This window comes from Syngnathus acus, chromosome 9, assembly GCF_901709675.1.
Source record: "Syngnathus acus chromosome 9, fSynAcu1.2, whole genome shotgun sequence".
NCBI lineage: Eukaryota > Metazoa > Chordata > Actinopteri > Syngnathiformes > Syngnathidae > Syngnathus > Syngnathus acus.
In genome coordinates, this window is record NC_051094.1 from 9,831,050 (window position 1) to 9,856,583 (window position 25,534).

The following is a 25,534-nucleotide window of genomic DNA, read 5'->3' on the forward strand; positions in this document are numbered from 1 at the left end:
CAAAGTAGCCGTAATCCGGTGTATTAGAACCACCAAAGCCACTTGATGCGCCAGTTGCCACAGTTTTACCTTCTGAGTTGTTCTTAATTGTGATCAGATTTGGATGCTGCTGTGTCATTTCACTTTACATAGCACAGGCATTTCTCATCATTGGAATAACTTTACAAGTCTGAACCTGTCAGTTGTTTCAAACTTATTTTAGTTTCAAACTTGCTTTAGTTGCGTACTTTAAGTTCCCTAAAGCACAGAATAAGAATGTTGAGCTGTCCCAGATGTAACATTGCATGCAATTTTGTGACGGGCATGAACAATAAACCTGACATTTACTCTGAAGTGAACTGACAAAAACTATGAGGGCTGGTCTCGTTAGGCCTTGTGGTTTGCCAAGCTTCAAGAATGTTATGCAAAACTTTCTCAAGGAGGATCCAGATGTGCTCCACTATTGGTGGGAAAGAGACACACCTCTTCTTGAGTTACACTTCTCAACCAGCATGTGACTTGGCCAGCAACTGACTAATGCATTCCCATGGAGCCTCCTCGAGCTTGCCACCATTCATGCTGGCCGCAGCAATTGGATGAAAGGAACCCAATCACATATGAGGTTCTCCCTCACATTGGCATTATATAAAGTAGAAGCTTGTCGATTCTTGTCAGGGCACTAAGTATTGTTGTAACATGCAACTGCTGCTTATTCATCGCATTTTCTCTCACACATTTTGTTAACCTGCTTTTCAACAAAGTAGAATTGTAATGCAATTCACATTGTAGACCAGTAAAATATTATGCAAAGTAGTAGTGTACTATATAATAGAATGGACACGATACAATTGTCCATATATTCTGTAAAACATTATCAATAAAAGCATCTGAACTTTACGCGCCAGCAGATCTTTTTTATTCTAAAATAAACTCTGGAATAATTTGTTTTGGTGGTGTAAAAAGTCCTAAATGTTACTAGGATACCTGGAGTGATCAAATATATATATGCATGCGTGTTGGATCTCACTCTTTCACAAGATATCACGCTATGTAAAAATATTACATCAGCTGTCAACCTTAAGCCTGCAGTAAATGTCACTGACCTCGAGAAAATATTTGGCCCGAGTGTGCACTTATGTCGCTGCATGGTGCTGATCGTGCTGCGAGTGACCCAGCAGTCCCATGAGGCCTTTCGATGGCAATTGTAGCTCTTTGACTCTCTATGACAGCAGGAAGGCACTAGGCCATAGGCCCCGGACTTGGGGAAAAAAAACCCTGAAAAACATAAAAAAAAACAAAAAAAACAAAGATAATAATGCATGGTTTGACACTGCCAGGAAGGCATTAAAACTAAAAGCTGCTTCAAGAGGAAAGTACTATTCAGAACATGTCTGAACAAGCAGTCTCCTCGATCCTTGTGCTTTATTCATAAAAGTTCGAGTGGAGTTTCCCATTCAAGGCTGCAACATTGCAACCCCACACTGGTTGCGACTGGTTAAAAATAGACGTTTGAGTGAGCCATTGCAGTAGTGGAAATGCAAAGCCACTGTATTTACACTGTAAGGAAGGCAGTCAGAATGTGATGACGTAACTTGTCCGCAAATATACTCTAGCCTGATATACTGTTGCAGTAGTGATCCGACTTTATATGCAAAGCCATCTGTTCGTGACATGATATAAATTTTGATCAATGACATTGAAATAAAAGGCCAACAGGGTCAAATGTCTGCTTCAATGCTGTAAAGTCTGCAAACCTGCTTCAGCGTTGAAGGTGTGCAAAGCATGCAAAGTCACATTTACTCAGTTAAAACACAGTAAACATTAGTTAAGTTTCATTATTTGCCTCCCAGGGGACTGTTTGGCTAAAGACGAAAACATTGTTCAACCAAGACTAACTTCATTCGGTAGTTTAGCATGTTACTAGAGATTTTGAGTGTGAAGTTCAAACTAGTGTGAGTACAGTAGTTTTTGACTTCATTCCACTCTGCATTGAAAATTAGACAGCTTCATAACAGTAATTGTGATCAAACATGTGACGTTTGATCCTTTTGCCATCTATTAGTTTTAATTATGCGGCCTGGGGAAAAACATCTTGGCAAAGATATTCCAAAGCAGGCAACATCTTTGTCCAAATGCTCCATGACTAAGTCTAAAGAAAGAAACTAAATCCAAGCTGTTCTCAGGCTAAGAAAGAGAAAATAGTTGACCCAAACAACAGCTGTTGCCCAGTTTCTCCCTAACAACTTTCGTGACCACAAGACCATGTGAAACTGGGACTGTGTCTTTCTTTGTTCACAGAACAGGGACGGATCTCCACGTAGAAACATTCTCATTCCAGTTTGAATTAGAGGAAGTCACTGAATACCGACAAATACACAAGTGGGTGGACCCTACAAATAAGGCCTGAAGGGCTTTAAGCAAAACAACCCTCTCATGCTTTTTGCTATTTGCTCAGTGTCTGCTTACTAATTTGACAAATATTTTTCCTTCCTTCAATGTTCAGTTTCTGCTTACTAATTTGACAAGTATTTTTCCTTCCTTCAATGTTTATTCTTAATCCTACAAGTTTCCCAACAAGATGACACCTTACTTACATTTCATAAATAACTGGACAATAAATTGTCATTTGAAGTTTGACAGCTAATGTTCAAGTGACACCAGCGGTAGTTTTGTACATGAACATTTAAATATAATCTTAGAGGCCATGATGAATTTGTGTGTAAAGTACAACAAATGTGTACATTCAAAATTAATTAATTGATGAGACATTGCAGGTTGCAAGTATCTTGTTTATTACAGAGCACGAGGAAAGTGCTCGATCTAAACATGAAACACATTACAAGAAAGAGCTACGTATTCTTGACAGAAGCACATTTTTGTGTCAGGAGTGTGGAGGAAAAGCAAAAGGGAAAGAACTAGAAAAGGCACGTTTACACTTACTGTAGCCAACAATAATGACCTGCAATAAGAGCACTACTTTGGATGGCCATGTAAACAAGGTTGGTTTCTCTGTACTACACCAACCAATTGTTGCCATCGCACTGATGAGGATTTGTGAGAGCCAAAGACTTGCAGATGGTTTCAGTTTATATTTAAAAAAAAAAAAAAAAAAGTCAGCGTATCTTTTATATAAAAAAAAAAAAAAAAAAAAAATACAGTATTTGTGTGGTCCAAATATAAAAACATTTGCTATTTGGAGGCAACCCAAAGCTTTTCTGTACAACACTCTGGAGCCTCAACAAATGATCAAGTCATAAGGAATTCTAGATTCAGTAACCAAGTGTTTTAAAGCTGCCATCTGAAAGCTCAGCTTCTCTGTATCCACGCTGAGCTCCAGAGAACAAATAAATAGTATTGACATTGGATATCCAATAAGTCTAACAAACTTCACCAGGATATAGATGGGAAGCCAGGTTTCTCTGTAAGTACACCTGCCATAAATACACCTGATGAGTCCATGGGGCTTAATCATTAGATGTGTCACCCACCCCCACTTAAAAAAAAAAAAAGACTGTTTAAAAAAAACTGAATCCAAATGTTTCATCGCTATGTTCATCTAACACCTCTGCAGACCAGAGCAGCGACATAGCAGCCTCTGACTTTTCTGTATGACGTCAGAAAACAGCAAAGGTCTGCAGTGGCATGTGGGCCATTCATAGAAGAGCTTGAAGGTGCGACAATCGGCAGCTCTTCGGCATGCACTGCATAGCAATTTTTTTTTTTTTACGTGAACAGCGACAACCTTTCAATCAATTCCATTTCATTGTGCCACTCTAGCATCCTCCATTATGAAAATGAGCAATGCTAGCAAAAAAAATATCAAGACCATCAGGTGAGGGAATATTTGTACCAGACTGACCGAGGAGGAATGTTGCTCAGTAAGATCAGAGGACCTTCCAAAACGACGAGATGAAGATTTACCTCGCAGGTCATTCTGGCTCCTCTTGCAGTAGCACCAGTGAGTGAAGGCCAACTACAGAAATGACACCAAGACTTCCCAAACCAACAACTCAACTCGACTAGACCGATGCTAAAAAGATGAGGACTTCAGCAGATCAGGCTCTAGCACAGTAATGAGCAAAAAGAATATGGACATGTTCTTGGAACCACAAAGTAAAAGAAAAGAAAATAGAATAGAGGAAAAAAAAAAAAAAAAGAATGATTTCATGAATAATGCAAAAACAGAGGACATATAGCCATGCGGTAAATGATTACTCATTTTAGAGAAAGAGGGGGAGGGAGGGAGGGCGAGAGAGAGACAGTGGCATTTCACCCCCTGAATCTTGGAGGCTTCTCTGTAGTATACACCAACAAGCCTGGGGGCGAAAAGCTTAACAGATTTAGTATTTGAGCTTTTTGGGAACCTCCCATGGGAAGGAGTCACGGCCAAAGTGGCCATAGGCTGCCGTCCTCTGATACAAGGGTTTCTTCAGATCCAGATCCCTAAAATACATAATCAACAGGTTTAGCAGCTACCACACACATTCAACTTCACACAAGCCAAACTCAGTGAAGGTCGAGTCATTTTGTACCTCGTTTGTGAAAATTGTGGGAGAAAATAAAATTCATGACTTACCGCACCTACCATCGTTTCCTCCCTCCATCGTGGTAACTTCCAACTTCCCAAAACTAATTCTGAGTTCTCACCATGCAACTCTGAGCTAAGACCGCGGTCGACTAAATTCCTATGTAACTACATGAAGCCGAGAGCACAGCTCTCATACAAAGAAAAGAATGAAAAGAAAAGAAACTCCGATGCGAGGGAACATCTGGTGGCTTGACTCACACATTACCTGACAATGACTCCGGGTCGAAGGTCAAAGTTCTTCTTGACAATGTCCAGCAGCTCCCGTTCACTCTTGCTGGAGGTCCCATAGTGGAAGATGGAAATTGAAAGGGGGTGGGCAACTCCTATAGCATAGGACACCTAACGCAGCATACAAGAGACATGAGCAAGACCACTTCAACGTGGAAGGTGACAGAAACTTCCACAGTCTCAAAGTGGCTGCAGTCTAGCAGCTAACTGACCTGAACCAGCACTCTCCTGCAGAGCTCAGCCTTCACCAGCGACTTGGCAACCCAACGTGCGGCGTACGCAGCAGAGCGGTCCACTTTGGTGTAATCTTTGCCAGAAAAAGCTCCACCTCCATGGGCCCCCCAGCCGCCGTAAGTGTCGACAATTATCTTACGCCCAGTCAGTCCGGCGTCGCCCTGTGAAAATGCAGCAACGACGCCTCGATGAGTGAACAACAGTCAAGTCAGGATGCGTTGGAAGTCTGCAGTCCTACCTGAGGCCCGCCAATGACAAATCTGCCACTAGGCTGAAGGTGGTAGATGGTATCATCATCCAAATAATTACACGGAACCACAGACTTGATGACTTTTTCCTTGAGGGCATCTCTCATCTCTTCAAGGCAAATCTCCTCATCATGCTGAACGGAGATGACAATTGTGTGGACACGCACCGGAAGCATGGCGCCGCAGTCCTGACGATACTGCACGGTAACCTGAGAGGCAGGAAAAGAGAATGAATGTTAAACTAGAATCTTCTAGTGCTGCAAGTAAAGATTTGAATAATCCATTAAATCAATTAAAAAGCTTTTAACATCCATTACTTTACTCAAAAACGGGACCTTCATTTATATTTTCTGCGCTAACAATTTGAAATCATTTCAATTCACTATTAACTGCTAGCAAACTGAAATTAAAAAGTAAATCGGTTGTCAAAAATCATTGTCAATTAATTTAGAAAGGGATTTGTTGTTGATTCATCGTTACCCCTCTGAATCTAACAGAGACACCGTCTTTATAGCACAAGTAACTTCTGTTACCAATAAAATTAATATGATGTTCTAAGTCACTAAAGTGGTTCAAAGTGAGGTAAGGTGCATCCGTGGCGTCCTCCTCTTCCTTCCATTTTCCTGTGCATGGTCCTTAGGGTAAAGTTTTGCCATCTCTGCGCTAGACATATGGAACAGATCACTACCTGTGTCTTTGAGTCAGGTCGGAGCCACGGCAGAGTGCCGTTACGTCGAAGCTCAGCTATCTTGGCATTGAGTTTGTGAGCGAGCACAATTGTGAGGGGCATGCACTCCTTTGTCTCGTCTGTGGCATATCCAAACATCAAGCCCTTCAAAGTGGGGAGACAACACTCTGTCATGTTCAAGTATCATTTTAGGACAACAGAACTCTGAACAAGACCATGAGTGGAAAACTGACCTGGTCGCCAGCTCCAACGTCTTCTTCATTGCGGTCAACGTGGACACCCTGAGCAATGTCAGGAGACTGCTGCTCCAAGGCCACAAGGACATTGCAGGTCTTGTAGTCAAAGCCTGCAGACAAAGAACACAACATTGAGATGATGTCATCTACTATTTATTCAAATGCATCAATTTGTGAGCTGTTCCGGAATTCAGGAATAGTGGCGCCTCCCCCAACAAAAAGAAAACGGTCACTCAGAAACAGTCAAACACCTTTAGCAGAGTCGTCATAGCCAATCTGGCGAATAGTGTCCCGTACGATTCTCTGGTAATCCACCGTAGCTCGTGAGGTCACTTCACCTGCCAACAGGACCATACCCGTCTTGGTAACCGTCTCTGTTGAAACACACATCCGCTGTTAGAATGATGTAATCAAAACTAACATATGCTACACGTTATTATGGACGAAAATAGTCTTACCACAGGCAACTTTGGCATCTGGATCTTGCTTGAGGTGAGCGTCAAGGACCGCATCACTGATTTGATCGCAGATTTTGTCTGAAAACACGATCAATTACAAGGTTGCAGCGAAACACAGGACCTTTGCAGAGTGCAGCCCACGTGCTCGGTGGGAGTGGCCCAGCAAGCGCAAGAGCCGCCATTTCAAACATGTGCACATGTGGTGGGGGCCCACTGCTAACAGGTAACGGGAAGGCAACCCGAAAAGGCATGCCACTGCCCCACAGTCTCGGCTCTGTTCGAGGTTTCTTCCTGAAATGGACTTTTCTCTTCTTGGCTTCGTGCAAGTTCACGCTGTGCTCGGTTGGTATCTCAGATGCGTGAGGAGCCAGCGTTGTTCTAGACTTAATGCCAGCGTTATTCTAGACTTAATCTATGTCAAATTTCTCGTGTAATTCTGCCTTTAAAGTGGCGCTATACAAAAACAAGGTCATGTTCTTTTAATGAAGTGACTCATTCACTAAAAGCAGTAAAACTCCTTATCCTTCGCATGTTGTTAGCTGCTTATCTAACCGACAGGCATAGTGATTACTCAACCTCATCTCGAACAAAAATTGGTTATAACAAAAGACTCGGAATACATAAACATTTTGAAGTGCCGCAATCTGTACTGAAAATTCATGTTTGGACGCAACAAATCCAAAGTGCTATTGGAACCACGATTAGCAAGATAGCTTTGGCGCATGTGCATCAAAGCGCCGGCCGGCCCCTTATTTCCTCAGCTTACATTGAGACACGAATATGCTACGCGACCTTTGTATTTAAACGGTGATTCTGTATTACAGTTAGCATTCCGCAGGCTAATTACGTAAAAGTAGGCTAGAAGGTCAGCGTGTACTTACCGGGATGCCCTTCTCCGACAGATTCCGAGGTGAACAAGAAGCAGTCCTCGTCAATGACAGAGTTATGAAAACCATTCATCTGGCCGTTCATCATCGTTCACGACTAATGATTGTGAAGAGACCAAAGAGGGTGTAACAGCGGAAATATCAACAAAGGGAGTGTGTTTGGACTGGCAACTCTGACAACGGTGGGTAGCCCTCGTTTTCTGGACAGATCCTCGCAGTCTAAGTAATCCTCATGGCGCCCTGCTCGGATATTTATGCCATGAAGTCAGTAGACATGACGTCAAAAGAAGTGGGTCATACCAATGACGTGACTGAAGGGGTGTAGCAGTCCTTACTTCCAATGTACTTAGCATGCTCTCTGAATAAAGCTAGCATAAGGACAAATGTTTTTTTTGTTTATTATTCGTGAACTATGGGAACTTTACGGAAGAGGATTAGAGCCAATGAAGAAAAAAAGGGGGGTGACAGGATTCTGAATTTTTTTCGCTCAGAATTCTGACTTTAAACTGAGAATTCCCACTTTAAAACTTTAAAGTGACTTTCTGACTTTAAAGTCAGGATTCTGACTTTATTATCAGAATTCTGACTTTATTCTCAGAATAGGGGTTATACAATTTTAAAGGCTCATTTACTTGCTGTGGTTTTTTTTATTGGTTCAATTTTAGTAAGGTTGTCAACAATTTTCTCTGTGGTGTGTCAAATTTACAAAATATTCATTTTGGCTTTCCAGTGTTGAATACAAGCAAAGGCTCGTTCTATGACTTGAACATTTTTTTTTTTTACAATGATTGTTTAATCATTTATCGTTTATCACCACTCTGAATAGGATATAATATGGATTGAGTTTATCTGGTGGTTTATTAGTTACCACATCTGCCTTACAGTTTTAAGGTTCAGGGACAAATCTTAGCTGCGGCCTCCCTGTTTTGTGTTTAAGTTTTTTTCTCCTGGGTACACCAGCTTCTGACTCATTGACAACTTTAAATCAGGGTCACCAATGTGCCCCTGGACACCAAGTATCTCCCAAGAACCACATCAGTAGCTCCTGGGTATGTTTTAAAAGTTGCTCAATGGTGGCATTGTGTAAAAGTGATCATCGGATAATGTCAACACTTGCATAGATCTCTAGAAATTAAGTGTCACATGTGGAAATTTCCTAGTCCCCCAATGAGGAAAGGCAAGAAGATGGACTTATGTGATTTTCCACCTTCTCGTGTGTACCAGAAGCGAATAAAGCACCATTAAAGTTAAAAACTGTTGCAGTACTTTAAGGGAATAGTCATGATAATTAGAAACAACACATTGATCCTCAGGTGAATGATTACCCTTTATCCAGTATTATATATTATGCAATACATGAACTGCGGCTACAATATACTTTTAAAAAAGTGAACCACAGATAGCAGTGAGGATTGCGTAGTTAGCTTTCACGTTAACTTGATTATTCTTTGTGGAAAAATACTCATATCTATTTTGCTCCAGGCTCTGATGTGTAATATAATTGCGCTCCTGTTTGTGAACATGTTATACCTGTCTGGCTGGTAAATAAACACATTTAACCGATGACTTGTCAGAGGCTGGTTTAGCAGGGGTTTGAAATGAATCTCAAGATATAGCAGAAGATAAATACAATAAGTATAGCTCATACAGTTTATCTTTATTGTTTAAAATAGCTCAAGATGTTTTAAATGCAATATTTCAAGATCAAGAATACTTTATTGCCGACTTGGGGCAATTTGTTTGCAACAGCTGGTAAAAAAACAAAACAGCTTTCTTCCCATTATCATGATTAGATATGAAAGGTAATCATTACGGAAGCAAGGCAAAGATGACCTTTTGACCTTTGGATGTTGTTTATGGACTAGAGCTAATCAAATCAGACTGTAATTGTGCTAGAGAGTATAGTACACAATCTGTATACCATTCATGGTACTCAAAGTTCCCATTCCCATAACAATAAAATGGTACGGTCCCAGTCTGGTGTTGCATCAGTGCAAATGAGTCAGCATGAATTTGCAGAACAGACACTTCTTTTCAGGGGACTAAAAGCATGATGCAAGATGCACCTGCTATTGGTCTGCAGGATGCCATGTGATGTTTTGTTCCTATCCATGCTGTCATTTAGAAAACAGCATCATAGTCATCATCATCATAGTTAAGTTTGTGATCTATCCCAATAAGTACCAAAATGCGACCTATGTTTAAAATAAGAGAAAATAATTTGAAAAATGATTAGACTTGTGATACTATAGTGCATAACAACATCCAAACAAAATTAGCCTAATTTAGTTCTGCTAAAAAGAAACAAACATGAATTTACAGAACAGACACTTTCTTTTCAGAGGACTAAAAGCATGATGCAAGATGCACCTGCTATTGCTCTGCAGGATGCCATGTGATGTTTTGTTCCTATTCCATGCTGTCATTTAGAAAACAGCATCATAGTCATCATCATCATAGTTAAGTTTGTGATCTATCCCAATAAGTACCAAAATGCGACCTATGTATAAAATAAGAGAAAATAATTAGACTTGTGATACTATAGTGCATAACAACATCCAAACCAAATTAGCCTAATTTAGTTCTGCTAAAAAGAAACAAAATGAAATGTGCAAAAATGAAACTAGAGGTGGGGGTCTGATTGATCAATGGCTTCGATTGAACATAATATACAAATGCAGCATGTTAGTTGTTGCTCACGTTTATCAAGAATTGAAATCCAAACAGTTATAACCTTTCTATGTAGACAAAAGGCCCATTCTATCAAATATTGACATATTTAAGTTGAGTCACTATCAGGTCAGTTTCATTACAGAACAGCATGTTATCATAGTCTTCACTGAAATGACAGATTGTATTCATATTGATGAAAGTAACGCAGCCATTTTGGACAGTGTATATAACATTATTTAAAATTTATTTTTTTCAAGCAACTTGAGCAATCAAGCTCATAACATTAAGGAAAAAAAAAAAAAAATCAACGATTCCCCACACCCCACTGAAATAATGTTCCCTCACTGGCCAGCAGAATTCAGGCTCATTTAATAGTTACACGTACAGTAGATGTAAATAAGAAAATAAATACATAATTTAAAGAAAATAAACTTTGTGGCATAGATTGTCTATTTTTTATACCATACTTCACTTTTGTCTTTCTTATACATATTACTCTATTTCAGACACAGGAAAACAATGACATTCTGTAGACAGATATTTTTTTACAGGTCACTGATCATGACAGACAATATTTGTCTAATTCATCTCACATTCTTATTTTTTTACACCTTACTCAAAATAAAGGTCCATTATACTACACTGTATTTTGATTCTAAAATAAAATACATTGTTACATTTTGAAATGATTCAAAAACTTCAGATTTAGACAGGCGTACTTATTCTTGTAGTTTTCTTCACCTAACACTTACACAGACGATACATTTTCAATCGTCATATCTTTTCTAAATTTCTAACAACTTCCACAAGTGACAAAAAGTCCCAAACAGCACTTGACGGCACAAAAAATCACAGTAGCGGAATGTAGAGAATGTCCACACCATGCAAACGCAGTCCTAGCAAACACCATTCAAAAAAACACGCACGCATCCACACTGAATCTTAGACAACATACACACTGAGGTAACAGCTACACAATACTGTGCTACTCTAAGAGTTCAAAAGTGTGTTAGATAGGTCATCAGAGGTCACACTCTAACAATGTCACAGAAGTACTGCACTGGCGATTAAACACTGGGGTCAGTGAAGGAGAACACAGTCACTGGCGATAAAACTAAAGATAGAAATTAAACTAGACCGATTTCATTACGTGTGACCATTTTGTTTCACAATGCAAATGCAAAGCCCTGAAGTTGCTCCACGTTGGAGAGTCACCAAAGACTCTTTTTTTTTTTTGCTAATTTGTTTAAACGTAGGGGGATCTGATTTTGTCTGTTGTCATAATTTGCTTGACAATATAGGCTGCCCTGCAGCCATTAAAAATGAGGTCTGGCAGAACAGCTGTGCTGTGTCAGCTGACAGTGATCCTCCCACAGGACACCACCTTTCACTGCACTCTTTCGGGGGTCTATTTAAAGGCCCTTAACACACACGTTCACTGCACTGACGTGCAATGCTGCTGACATGGCTTGTTGGAGAGGCCTGCTAAAAGCTCATCATGGAATTTTTAGTTTTGAGATTAGCGATGTTACTCCCACCGAGTCATGAATTGCGAAGTCACCATGTTCCTATGGATAAAAACAAACTGTAATAAAAAAAAAACATTGTCACATTCTGAAAATAATGACCCAAGTCTTTTTTTTTTTCCCCCCTCAGTTTTTCTAAAAACATACACCTTACACAAAAAATAAACCAAATACTTATCATATATATTTAATAATAATTTGTATTGTTGTATATATTTTTTAAATATGGCTTAGGCCATTATTTTTAAGAGAGTGACAATATGTTCAGTGGTCCTGCAGTTCCGAAGGGAACGGTGGAAGATAGCTTTTTGTATTCAGTGCAGATGTGATCTGGCAGTCATGACCGCTTGGTGAGATTTATGCTATGAAACAGAAAAAAATCCCAATGAATTAAAATGCATCATTACAACCCGTGTAAAATCATTCAAGATGGACATGTGTGATGAATGGGGCTTTCTCCTAATACTTGATGATGCGACAGTATGCATGCTGTGTTCAAGAGGTAAAAAAACAAACATTGTATGCACCCTGAGCCAGATCACATCCTCAGCATGGTCATCATGCATCTGCACCTGAATGCATTCATTTCCCAACAAGGTGAGAAAATGCCCTTAAAATATTCTTTAAAAAAAATACAATCATGCATGGTTGTATTTTCCACACCAAAGGATGGAGCAAGACTGAGGAAATGCGGGACATAGTGAAATATTTAGGAATAAAATCTCAAGGCAAAGCAAACCCTTTTGAGGAATTTGATGTTTGTTACTGAGAAAGATTGCGTCCCAAACGGCACAGTTTTATGATCAGGAACTTTGAGTATGGTTATTATGAAATTAACCACATATATTTTTCGCTTTTCTGCTATAAACATCACACTCCGGTCTCCTCTCTCTGTTTGTTCTCCTCAGAAGCAGGTAGTTGGTCGCCCTCTCCTGGGCATTTTGCAGGCTCACTCTCTGATGGAGCTTTGTAAGAGCGCTCCTTCGATTCATCGTGCGAGGGACTTTCAGGGCGGCTGTGGCTGTGGCTGCCGCTGCGACGGCGGTGATGCTTGGCCTTGTGGGGACTAGAACTGCGGGACCTCGACTTTGTGAGAACAACAGTGCTGTCGTCCTCAGAGCTGAAGTCGGAGCTGTCTGAAGAGCTGCTGTCATTGCCGGATGTGGGAAGCTGGATCTGAGATTGCGAGATGGAGCAGAGAAGACGTAGACACTGTTAGGAAGGTGGTAAGGGAAAATAATGCAGTTGGTGATTACCTGAAATGGCTCCGTTACACCCACAATGGTGCTCATGTTGTTGCTATAGTAACCTAAGATAAAATCTCCAGAGCCTTTGGGCAGTTCCTCTTCTGTAAAGGTTACCTGCAAAAGAGTTTTGTGAGATATTTTTATTTAAATGGGAGAGGAAGCTGTCTTTAGAAGAGATCACAGCACACGTCCATCTTACCTGATGTTCTTGTCGATGAAAATCTGCTTCTTCCTGTTTGGCCCACACGTATCCCACATAGTCTTTGTGGTGTTTGAAACCCACCTGAGACAGGCAAAATCCAAAATGGTTGGTAATCAGGTTTGGTGTGCACGGTGAATGTGACATTTTCTACCTTATATAATCCAATCCAGTCCCAGGAGCTGCGAGAAAAACTGGGTGCCAGTTTGAACTTGACTATGGCATCAGCAATACTATTCCACTCATCTTCCACCAAGATTGTGACCAAGGGAACATCCACTTTGTAAGGGAACTGGAGAGGAAACGTTTATGAATGAAAGGACGCCTCAGAATCACAAACAGGACAGTCTCACCTGCAGGGTAAAGATGGAAGAGACCGGTTTGTGATCGCTGACAATGTATTCCATGTGACTTCTATAGCAGTGCTGCGTTACTTTGGTGCCGCTGGTCAGCCCTGAAACAGAACCACGTTTGCCGCTGTTGGCAGAAGGCACAGTGGCCCTCAGGCGCCACAGGATGCGGTCGGTCCAAGCTGGTTTGCGTTTCTTTCCACTGGGAGTGAAGACAAAGAAGATTTCGTCAAATGAAATGATTGAAATGAAGATACTGTAACAAATCTTTAAAGCGCCCTGACGCTGGTGCTGCAGCTGCTTCGCCACCAACCTTGTGTCATATACGTTTGTCCCAACATCAAACTTGTAAGTGGGGGAGAACTTGAGGGGCCCCTCTTGGAAACCTTCCAACACCGTCTCACTGTCCTTTGCCAGGTTTAACTGAAACGATAATAACGATGACGATGATGATTACCATGATTTCATTTGCGTCTCTCTACCACCCCCTAGTGACTCAAATTACAATCCTACCCTCACAAGACAACTTTAGGTACCGGGGCATGATCCAATCCAAGAGCCGTATCAATGATTCTCAATGTTGACCGATACCATCAAAGCGATAATAACTGACTGTGGTATTATTTGGGTGGTCTTTGTGAATAATTTTTATTTTTCCTGTATCGAATTTCATGACTAGTCTGTAGTACAGGGGATGTACGTACCACTTCCAGTGTATCGAGTGTTAATTTTTTTTTTTGTCACAAGTATTGTTTAGCACACTTCTACTAGTTATGGTATGAAGTAACAATGAAAAATAAGTACAGCATTCTCCTACATACTGTCATTTCCGTTCACTTCTCCTATGAATCATGCAGTCAAGCCTGAAATTATTCAGGCTCCAGGGGTATGAATAATTTCGGGCTTGATTGTAAATAAAAACAACTTACCTGATCTTTTTCCCACAACACGGAGAGCTTGTTATTGTCGATAGCCATTTTTACCATGTGCATTTCCAGGTCATCAATGCGGAAATTGAGATCCCCAAGCCAGAACACCACACTGTAATTCAATTTAAAAGGACATCATTTTTCAGTTGATCATTAAAAGTGACATTTTTTTCGATACACACTCTTCACCTGAAAATACCAAAACCATGCAATCACATACAGTAGACGTTATCACTGCGCGAGTGTGTGTGTGTGCTTGTGACCTACTCGTGGTCAAGGACACCAGAGGCCGCCTGGCCCTCAAACTGCTGCTGCTGCAGGATGCTCTCAAAGTCCTCCATGCGCTGATCCGAGTTTTCCATGTGAGCCGGCAGGTGGCAGTTGAGGAAGCAGATCGTGTGACCGAATACTGACATGCGGGCGCTGACTCCACCTTTGTTTCCCTACGGCGTACAGAGGGAGAGTAATTGGTTAAATTAAAATCAAAACGCCATTTTAAATGTGTGAATTAATTGTGCGCACGTCATTACTGCTATATAACAGGAAATGTGTCTGGTTTTCCTCCCACTGCTCTCCCCAGTGTTCTGCCTCATTGAATCACGAAGGACGCTTCAGTGTGTAAAACATGTAGAATGTGCTGACACCCATCATGCACTCCGGACAACAGCAGGATTTAACTTAAAAGTCAGGATTGCATAACTCTGCAGGCAGAGACCTCAGCAACGAGGACAATGCGGCCAAATTATCTCCATGTGATGGCATGATTGGGATGTGCTGCACCCACATTTTTACAAAAAGAACTACGGTAAAGATGTACAAATATATATTTTATTTGCTTGACCATCTAAACTTTAGCAATGCAGCTCTTGGATTTACTAATGTCATTGCAGATATACTACGAGTGTGTTGTGTACTGTGAGAATAGAAGACACAAATTAATGAACACAGTTTACACACCAAGCCTTCTGCTTAAGTTGTAACCATGTAACTCAATTCACTACATGCAGAACTAGTCAGGATGTTTGTGCTGCAGAAATATTGTATATGTAATCAACCGCAAGACACAATCCATCCATCTTCCACATCGCTTATCCTATTGAGGACAGTGTTTTCATATGCCAGCCAGCCAACTAAAGCTCGTGGTCGATGCAAAACAAGTTTGCTTAGCGTCTAGCGTTTCTCCGATCGCTCACGAGATGGCTGTCTTTTCCACGTGAATGCGACGTACTGGCGGGCGGCAGGTAGCTTATTAGATCTATTAAATTGTGTACCTAATATTGTGACGGGTGAGTGTATACTCTATGTAGACGTATGTCTCTTTTTCAGTGGAATGCTTTCATATGTAAAGTGTTAAAGAGAGTACTCACCCAGTAACCCCCCAGGCCAGTGCGGGTGGTCTCCGTCTGGACTCCACGGAGGAAGGGCAGATGGTAGTACTTGGAAAAAACCAGCAGCAACACGCCTTGCATCCTCTGAGAGGTCACCTAAGGTCAGCATGGCAGAACACATGGACAATTATTAACATTAAACACGATACATGATTCTTGAGAGGTAGGTTATACTATATACAGTATTTTGCATGTGTCAGACTGAACTTTAATGTCAATAAACACGGTGCATGATCTCAATCCCAACTTGCTGATGGTGCTAAACCTCCATTTCAGCCTACAGGAGGCTGTGGCCAAGCTCAACCATGACTTTACACGAACACACAAATGAACCAAGCTTTTGCCCGCGGTCAGTCCTCACTGTGAAAGGAGGCTGGCGGTTTTCAGAGTAAATGTCGCTTGTCCGAAGGTCATTTGTTTTCTTTCTCTGTGGCTCACATTTAAACCATGCTATGCATATTTTGACATTTTTGAGCAGCACAATACGATTCACAATGTAAATGTGAAGCACGTGCATTAGTTAAAGTAGAAGAAGATGAAATATTTTCGTGCTATGCCAAGCTCCCCAATGGATATATCTATTGTGATTATGCCCCCCCCCCCCCCCTCCACCTCATTCTCCTCCACTAGTCCACTCATTTCAACTGCAGGCCAATGAAGCATAATCACACTGAGCCTGAAATGCCCCGTGGCCAGTAATGGATGCACACATCGCCACGTGACTGAAGACCCTCCTACTTGTGTTGTTACTGGCTAGATGTACGCCTTTTGTTGCATAATGATTTCTACTGAAGCGTGGAGTTGACCACCTTATTTATGGTGACTGTTTGGAGACCACCATAAAATGTGTACACCGGTCATTTTATACACAATCGAAGGAAATCCAAAGAAAAGATTAACAAAGTTAATGATCTGCTCTCCATCATCATTAAAACCATTCATGATATGCTGATTCACTTTTTTAAATTAACACCTGAGACAAAGTATATCAGTACCTCTCACCACTGAAAGCTACAACCACAATAATAAACAGATTGTTAAATTAACACCAATCAACAAAGTGAATGTAGTTAGATTTACAAAGGTGGAATATTTGAGAGAACTTTTGAGTGAAATCACATGTGAGTGATTTACTGCATCTTGGTGTGTGCTCATTAAATTCACAATTTAGTACACAAATGTGTGCATTTCTTCTGCACTGGACCAAGCAAAAACTGCCCTCGTAGTTCTATAAACTTGCCAAAAAGATAACGCTGTCAAATCCACTGTAAGCCTAATTGGTTCATACAATATGAAATGCATTTGCTCTTTATTGCTGCTCCATTGTGAATTTGAGATGAAGTCTTTTGTGCACTGTTGTTGATAATGGCTACAGACACCTATTGTTGGCTAATGCCCAGAAGTGTTAACATCATCACACAACATCATTCAACTCATGCAGCTGACCATAACAGTCGGAAGACATCAGCATTGTTGCCAGAGGCCCATCAACACTGACAATGTTCTGATCCCAAAATAAACCAGCACCCTGGGAGTCGTTTGTCTCACTCTTTCGGCTCGACAGCTGATTTACGCTCACATAACATCGCTTGGCATGCTCGGAATACCTGCAAACGTCTTTTGACAACAGGATACAGGAAAACCAGCTGCTTGTAATGGTATTTCCTGTTAACTCCCAAGTTATAGAAAATATCGACACGCAAGGTAGTGATTGAGATGATTAGATTTTGTTTTTGTCTTGATTTAATTTTTTTAAATTCTGAAATTCTATTACTATTTGAGTTCTATAATTTTTATTTTTTTTAAATAGCATTGCGGGCTACATCAAATGTTATTTGTATTAATTGTCATAGGCCACAAAAAAAACAGTGGGCAGTGTTTTGCATTGACAAATTCTGTGTGGCAGATGTGGCGATGAACCAACAAATACCTACAAATGGCATAATCTGTGTTTTTGTTCAATTTGGATTTGGTTAGGTCTTATCTTCTTGAAGCGTCCATTTTTTCTTGTTAAAAACACTCTTCTCTGTGGTCTCTTCTCTGTTTGTATTGACGATACAGATACAGTGATTGAGCTGGAACGCGGAGCATCCAAAAGGAGAAAAAAAAAAAAGCAAAAATAGAGTCCAGGAGACGACGACAACCACTTGACTGTGCCCAATGAGCCCGGTAGAGAGCGGAAGACAGCGGACACGCTAACATTACACGCTTGTTCTAAATCATTACTGTTTGTTGCTCAGGGAACAAAATGAGTGGAGGCAGCAGCACAGAAAAAGGCAATGAGCACAAACCTCATCAGCCATCACATCATCCGGACGGAAGCCGAAGTGCATTTTTAATGAGCGAGCACATGTTCCTAACTAGAAACCATTACTGACCAGCACGTATCCAAAGGGGCTGAGTCTCTCCATGCAAACCTCGCTCCACTGGTCCGTGAAGAGGACGTCTTTCAGCCGTTTGTTTATCATAGAGTTGACTTCCTGCAGCCTTGGAGACACGGGACACAATGCACATGGGTCAGCAAGTGCAAGCAGAATAAGATTGTCTCATGGATTAACATTTTGACATGAGCAATGACTGCAGGACTCTTTAGTCTTATATGTGTGTGTATGCCGGGTGACAGCAACATGGGCAGAACTGCCTATGGGCAAACCAGCGCTGCTACAGTAATCACTCACCCAATCACATACATGTCTGTATTCCCATCACCTATATTCAAGCCCAGTAATGCGGTGATGTCATCGGGAGGTGTGGCCGAACCCACATTCCAGGTGATGATGTGCACCCTGTCGGCAAAGACTCTTATTAACATTTGGCTCTCTCTCTCTCACGTACTATTTCCGACTAATAGCTAATTAAAATGATTTGAACAACCGCCCGCCCGAGCATCTGGGGAACAATATGTCCTGGCTGTGGAGTATTTGTGCAAGCTGTTTTAAGTGCGTACCTGAAGGAAATCTTTGAAAGGTTAATTATTTGAGAACTCTGGCACTGATTCAAGAAAAAAAAACGAGCAACTACGCTTTGTTAATCCGTCTAATCTAATCTGTCCACAGATGAGATCAACTGTGGTAGAGTTTTTTTTTTGCTTTCCTTGTGTATATGACTAACTTGACGCGTTAACATGTTAATGTTGTACCTTTGCAACGTAGTGGCATCTCTGGCAAATATTCTGGAGACAGTGAATGTTGATATACATTTAAATCGAGTGTTGTCAAAAATAAATGTACACTTGTTTAACATTAATTAACACATTTTGCACCTCTTCTGCAGTGGCCCTCAATGCCAGATTATGTTGTCTTTCTTTAAATAGTATTTTACATGATTTAGAGCTCACTGATTAAAATGGACAATGCACTTTAAGAAAATTGTGTATGCCAACCTAAATGATTGGGCTACATGAAATTCTGCCAGTGGGGCTGGGCAACTGTGATACTGCTGTCTGCTGCATAACTGAAATAATGTTTGGCTGTACATCTTTTTGCCAGTACAGTAAATATTTTTTTCCCTTCTCTTAAATATGTGAAATAATGCACAGTGTACAGTACAGTTCTCAAGTGCATTAAAACCGCAATAAAACTATTTATTTACAGCAATAGAAGGACATTAAATGCTTGTACACAGCATCAAGGTGTTCTAGTGTCTTCATGGCTTTCAAAATAATTGCGTATTGACAAGCTGTGTACAGGATGCATGTTCACACATGAGTCAAGGAACTTGCCTGAAGTCTTCCACAGTTTGGGCCTGAGTGTCGGCCGTGCCTGCGACCGACAGAGCTCTCTGGGCGTGAGGGTTCAGGTGGTGCGGCACGGCCTTGCTTAAAGTAGTGTGGGGTACCGAGGCAGCCCGGACCGCATGGTGCCCCGGACCTTTTGGACCGGCTTTGATGTGGAGGCCGGTCCGGTCCCCTGAGAGCTTAACAGGTGGGCTGGGGGCGGCTTTTGCACGACTTGCCACGGCGCCATCAGGATCACATTCGCCCTGCGTATCGCCTTGTGTGGGTTCAGCTTTAGGTTCGCATACGTCGACGGAACCTTCAACTCTGGCACTTCTCTGGGGCCGTCGGGGCCTGGCAGTAGCGGTGGGCGGTCCGGTGGTGGGCTCACATGTTGGATCTGAAGGATGTGGAGCAGTACTTTGAGATGGTACTGTGTCTGCTGCTTCACTCGAGTTGTCTATTGGCATCTGGCTTTGGAGAGGTTGGTCTTGGTCCATTTCCTGTGGTTTCTGTCAAACAAAGAGGATGTTTAGTTTCAAGAATTGTACTGTTTGTAATCGTAAAAGAAACACAGAAATGTAAGGTACGGTACATGTGTTTGGGGGCAGAGAAAACAAAACCTGTGCACATTGCACACTGTCCCCTATTGCCAAATGTGTCCACCTTTCCTGCAGTAACCAGGGAGATGCTTGGTCACGTCTTATCAACTCAGAGCACTTGACAAACACTACCACACCAAACAGACGGAAGAGCTGCAGGAGCCACATCACGGCACAAGTCAACAGTACAATGCACAGTAATGCGGCAATAAAGGAGGAATTTCAAGCCCATTTCGTCCAGCAAAAGGCTAAGTTAATCATTGAATAAATAATGTAAGACATGCTGAGGGCCGAGAATGCCAAGACACAATAGAGATTTGAATCCAAAGCAAGTACGAGCTACGCTATATCTAAGAATAGGATTATGAGCCTGATAAAACATGATATTCCACATTGCAGCCATTCGAACGATTAAAAACGATGATGTTAAGATGCAATGCAATCTCTCACTGGTGATAATCCCTTCATGAATGATGACTATTAAAAAGACGTGGATTTCTTCTTAGAATAAAAAAGCTGTGACAACTTTACCCAGATGATTATTTATGCTTTCTTCAGTCCAACAAAACTATGCCATATATACTATTAATAACCAAGAAACGACAGTGTTGTGTCACAACGACATATGACCTTGAAGAAAAATTGACGGTGACTTGACGCAGAGCGCTCTGCATGCCCACATTCTCCTCTTATCTTTGCCTGGGAGCGATGCTCCATGTATGGCTCTTAGCAAGTAAGGACTTTGGAATGGTGGGCAATTTTGCTCACGTGGTAGTGGGTGGATCCATAAGAGGAGAGACAGATGGACAGTTGAGTGCCCGCCGTCCGTCCCATTTTAGCGGCAACAACATCATTTCCTTAGGGCACTGTCTATTTCAACAAGATTTCACCCCCCCTCTCTTTTGTTGCTTTCTCTAATTCTCACTCTAGCCTTGCTCTGAAGCAAAATTCTGACCTAACTTCTATGCGTTAAATCTTATGACTGACTTCATCAAATTGCTGTTTTACTTTTACTTTCAACTTTTTCTGCAAAAATTAAATCAGGCATGACAAAGAAGGGAGCAGTTTAACAAGTGGCGTGTCACCAGGGTCTTTAAAACTTTCTCTGCAGGCACAAACACTTATCAGAATCAAGGACCGACATTTTCAACGTACATGAAAGGGTAATAATTCATCCCAACAGTCTTCATTTTATGGCGTGTGTCTTAAATAAAACATTATTTTGCCCAACTCCTTCAATATCTCGTGTGCAGTTGACCACCACACACACAATCTGAATCCCTGGTCCTTATTTTAGCCAACCAGATTTTACTGTATACACGATGAAGGCCAGAAAGACACAAAGAAACACATCAGAAGGACATCTTGAGGTCAGGCGGAAGCTTAGACGCACACAGTCAAATAAACATTCAAAGTCCCCCCCCCCCCCCTTCTTTTCTAAATGTATGTCACAGCATGAGCAAATATTATTTTCTGCGCCGACAACAGTCAGGACAGATTAGCATTCCCTATTCTGCTCACGTCCGCAAAGGAGAGAAGAGCGGAACAATTTGATAATAACCAATGTGTCATGGTGTTTACATGTAGGCTCCTGAGGGCGAGAGAGATGCAAGTGAAAAGGATGTAGAGGAACTCAAGTGATGAGCTTGATCTAATCCTGCGTAGACCCTCGAGTCGATTGCTGACAACATCGTTGGCTTGGAAATTGGAATGACTACTGATGGTTTTATTTTGAGTTTGTACAGGGTTAATGAAAAGTCATGTGTGCAGTCTTATAATGTGCAATGCAATTTGTATCTGAATTTCTAGACAACGGCATGTGGGCAACAATTATACAAAAACATTTCGACCACGGATGGGAAACTGCCAGTCCTTGATTAATTTGATTAAGTTGTAATAACAGTGTTCACCAGTAGATGGCAGGAATCGCTTGGCAACACCTCCAACCACAAAATGTGACTTCTTAACTAGAGAAGAAAATTAGGTCAAGAAATTGATGTCTTTCAGGTAAAATGAGAAACAGATCATATGTTCCTCGAATTTAGACATAGATGATCTGCCTATTTTTTTTAGAGACCTTATCAGATGAAAGATTTCAACCTATGTGTAGCCTCCAAGCCCAATGCCGAATGTGTTTGGTCCAGATTGCCTGGTATTACATTTTGACATCGCAGCCAAAAGAGACTGTTGTCATTCAAGGCCTCCAGTGCCACATGTCCTTGTGAGAGAGGCACACCAATGTTGACCACCAATGCTGACCTTCACGCTAATGACATGATGCCACAGCTGGAAATATTCTCTCCAGGTCCTCACCCTTGGCGTCTTGTTCCTGATCAGCCACAGTGTCAGTGACAGGATGTCAAAACTATTTAGCTAATAGCACATAATAAATATCCACCCATCCATTTTTTATAGCGCCTTTCCTCATCTGGGACGTAGTTTAGCTCGGGGTACAGCCCAGACTGGTCGCTATTCACAATCGCATCCACACTTATGGGCAACTTTGAGTCTTCAATGAACCGACCGTCATGTATCATAGATTAGAAAAGTAAGATTCCGTGTTACACTTTACCACACTCACAGACAATGACCCATTGAGACAGCAAACGTATGCCTGCTGGGAAACTCTGAGAATGAGGCCTAACTGATACTCACCTGGGGAGAGAAACTAAAATCCACATTATAAAGGCACTGAAACTTGAGCTATTAGAGTCTAATGTGTCTACACTGTGTGCAAAAGGCTGAGCAGCTAAACCGCCTGCATTTTCCTTCCTGTCAAGACCAAAGCTAAAAGCGTTGCACAAGCACCGCAACATCTTTACACCATTTACTTCTCAAGAGGAAGCGAGCGAGCGATATCGAGGCAAATTCAACTCAAATGAAAAGAACCAGACACACTCATTATAACCTAGAATGATATCACACCACAATGTAGCTGTAACACCTGATTAATGATATTGTACATAATGCAAATGTGTCCTGTCAGTAACACATTAAGCCATAGCCACAGTGTGACCCGGGGGTCACAGCTCATTTGCATATCGCAAAAGAAATGACTAACATCTCTGGGGGCTACGTATTCATGTGGCCTAATTACAGAACGGCTTCAAGGACATTTGAGTGATTGGACAAAGAGGATGAGGGTCATTTGATTCCCTGTTGTGGCGTTATCATGCTAGTTGAGTTTGTGCATAAATTTCACATACAATACGTAGGCATGAAAAAGAGCTTGACAAGGTCGATGGCAGGAGTAAGAACTGTTGTTGCAATTATGAAAAGCGATTTGAGCATTTAGTCCATAAATGCAAAAACACTACTTACTTCAAATAAAACTCCATGATTCAAACTTATTTTCTTGGCACAATAACAGTAAATAGGTGAGTTTCTCATAAAATAGCATAACTTGAAAATAATTCTGCAAATGCTGAGATTGGAATGAAAGATTTTTACTGGTAAAACACAGTTGTTCACTAGTGCATCCTAGTCGATCTGAATTGTCTTGTGAGGACAACAAACAAGGGCAGTTTGCAATTTTCAACCAAAAAAGGGGTCATTATGACTTGAAAGTCGTGCATGATAAATACACGGGCTTACATTTTACCCAACAAAAGCACTTATTCGAAATCGAATTTCACCTTTAAATGTTATTGGCTTGAAGTTTTATTTTTTGGAAGGCTGCAGGGGTGTGCCCCTGTGACAGCTGTCTTTGGTTGTTTTTTTTCTCAGGTGCAGTGTTTTTATATCACAGGCACAAGATGGGGGCCAAACACAGTTGACATTTTTCACAGATTATATTTATCATGTACTACAGTCAAGTCATGATGACAGAAAGATATTTTGGAAATGAATTGTAAAAATGGCAAACTCCTCCTTTAAACTGCATAGCGATGGTATTGAAATAATGCTCAAACAGCTTTCCATAAATTAACATCTGCTTAGTGTGTTAAATGAGGTCCTTCTACGGAAGCCTGCATTTGCATGTGAACATCAACAAAAGCAACACATCAATGCAATTGTTATGCACACAAACGAGAGGCACCGTTACAGCATAAATACAAAGATGACGTAAGCACGCATGCGGCTGTTTAAATTCGTCACTCACCTGTTTTGTGCTGATTTAAAAAAAAAGATAGTTCTTCAAACGGTACTCAAAGAAAAAAGAAAAGCTGTCACAGGTTGACTATAAAATACAAGGGTGTTAGTGACAGCATCGGCATCCCAGCGACTATCTGTCGTCCTCGTCCAGAGGGAGCACAGTAGGTGGGTCAGATGCTGGAGACACACGGACAGCCAAGGCAGCAGCCTACATTTCTCCTCCTCTTCCCACTGAGCGTTAAAGACACACAAGCACCGCCGTGATGCCACCGAGTGTCCTTCAAATCAGCCTCAATAATACAGTGCTTCCGGAAACCGCGAGTGAAGGACACTCGGCTACAACAGGAGAGTCTGACTGAACGGCAACGTGACACCTACAACTTGAACAAGTCTGGCACGACCTCCACCCCAGCCCACACCCACAGCCACCCCACCGGCTTCTGATTGTGAGTGGGCCGTTTGCTGGGACATGATTGGACCGAGATAAGCAAAACGAAAGGGGCTAAGGGGCGCTTATTCGTCGGGGAATTCAAGCCACATTGCCCCCCGGTGGTCACTGCGGAGAAGTGCACACTCAGGAAGAGCGTGGTTATGGGGACACGCACGGGCAGGGGCGTATTTAGTCATATTTACGCCCCCCAGCCACCCCTATCTTTATTGCAGCCTCCGTCACAGACACTGTCAGCAGTGCTACTCCAACTGGCAAGATGACCTGCTGTTGTCGGTTTAACATGATCGGCGTCACTTGAAACCGCTAATTTTATTTAAAGAAAATGTTTGGTTACCTCTTGCCTTCTCCTCTTGTGTTCCCCACTGGCCCAGGTGTAACGCCGCTTCATTTTCCTCACTGCCACGCCAACAGGTTTATTTTGATAGTCTTCCTGAATCAAGTCTGCACATGTGCAGTACAAAATGGAATCGTTCCTTTCACCAAAAAGGGGGGTGGGGAGCAATTAAATGATCATAATAGATTAGATTTTTCAAATTCACGAATTAAGAAAAAAAAAAAATCAGTTTGCTTTAATTGGCAATTTGCCACAAACCCAGACTCATATCCGCGAAAGCAAGTAGCGTCTACTTCATATTTACTGGTGAATTGGTTTGTTCTTTTCATAGTGGCAGAAAACATGTATCACAATAGCAATTTCAAATTTTTCGAAAATAATCTAATAATGATAATAATAAAAATACTGTGATAATATTTGTAATACATAATATACATACACTGTATTTAAAGTATTCTTTCCCACCAAACGCTTTCTTG

At 41.4% G+C, this 25,534-nt stretch overlaps 2 protein-coding genes across 4 annotated transcripts; both read right to left on the reverse strand.

The window, feature by feature from the left end:
• Positions 1 to 2,750: 2,750 nt before the first annotated feature.
• On the reverse strand, positions 2,751 to 7,789 carry mat2ab (methionine adenosyltransferase II, alpha b). The gene is made up of 9 exons (XM_037258768.1): positions 7,541 to 7,789; positions 6,660 to 6,737; positions 6,453 to 6,575; positions 6,199 to 6,311; positions 5,966 to 6,109; positions 5,268 to 5,486; positions 5,008 to 5,190; positions 4,773 to 4,906; positions 2,751 to 4,422 (listed from the first exon to the last, which is right to left on the reverse strand). The coding sequence occupies exons 1-9, from the start codon at positions 7,632 to 7,634 to the stop codon at positions 4,320 to 4,322; spliced, it is 1,191 nt and encodes a 396-aa protein (XP_037114663.1). The 5' UTR covers positions 7,635 to 7,789; the 3' UTR covers positions 2,751 to 4,319.
• A 3,654-nt stretch (positions 7,790 to 11,443) lies between these two features.
• On the reverse strand, positions 11,444 to 25,173 carry inpp5jb (inositol polyphosphate-5-phosphatase Jb). 3 transcript variants are annotated; one of them, XM_037259988.1, is made up of 14 exons: positions 24,278 to 24,760; positions 22,086 to 22,142; positions 19,580 to 20,085; positions 18,537 to 18,644; positions 18,237 to 18,345; positions 15,838 to 15,954; positions 14,738 to 14,913; positions 14,471 to 14,582; positions 13,855 to 13,964; positions 13,545 to 13,743; positions 13,346 to 13,483; positions 13,192 to 13,275; positions 13,002 to 13,106; positions 11,444 to 12,921 (listed from the first exon to the last, which is right to left on the reverse strand). In XM_037259988.1, exons 3-14 carry the CDS (start codon positions 20,071 to 20,073, stop codon positions 12,616 to 12,618), a joined length of 2,058 nt encoding a protein of 685 aa, XP_037115883.1. In that variant the 5' UTR covers positions 20,074 to 20,085; positions 22,086 to 22,142; positions 24,278 to 24,760; the 3' UTR covers positions 11,444 to 12,615. The 3 variants fall into 3 exon arrangements, with proteins under 3 accessions (XP_037115883.1, XP_037115881.1, XP_037115882.1); XM_037259986.1 differs by lacking the exons at positions 22,086 to 22,142; positions 24,278 to 24,760 and adding an exon at positions 25,056 to 25,173; XM_037259987.1 differs by lacking the exon at positions 22,086 to 22,142 and having other exon boundaries at positions 24,278 to 24,759.
• Positions 25,174 to 25,534: the final 361 nt, after the last annotated feature.

Bases quoted from the DNA above. Each gene is read 5' to 3' on its own strand.
- mat2ab (XM_037258768.1), bottom strand. From the start codon at position 7,634: ATGATGAACGGCCAGATGAATGGTTTTCATAACTCTGTCATTGACGAG. The intron at 6,110-6,198 runs GTCAGTTTTCCA...CCCACTTTGAAG, and splicing joins ACGTTGGAGCTGGCGACCAG to GGCTTGATGTTTGGATATGC. The intron at 4,423-4,772 runs GTAATGTGTGAG...TATGTATTTTAG, and splicing joins CGACCCGGAGTCATTGTCAG to GGATCTGGATCTGAAGAAAC.
- inpp5jb (XM_037259986.1), bottom strand. From the start codon at position 25,109: ATGAAGCGGCGTTACACCTGGGCCAGTGGGGAACACAAGAGGAGAAGG. The intron at 18,346-18,536 runs GTGAGTGATTAC...CGTGTCTCCAAG, and splicing joins ACAGACATGTATGTGATTGG to GCTGCAGGAAGTCAACTCTA. The intron at 13,484-13,544 runs GTGAGACTGTCC...TTTCCTCTCCAG, and splicing joins CTTCCATCTTTACCCTGCAG to TTCCCTTACAAAGTGGATGT.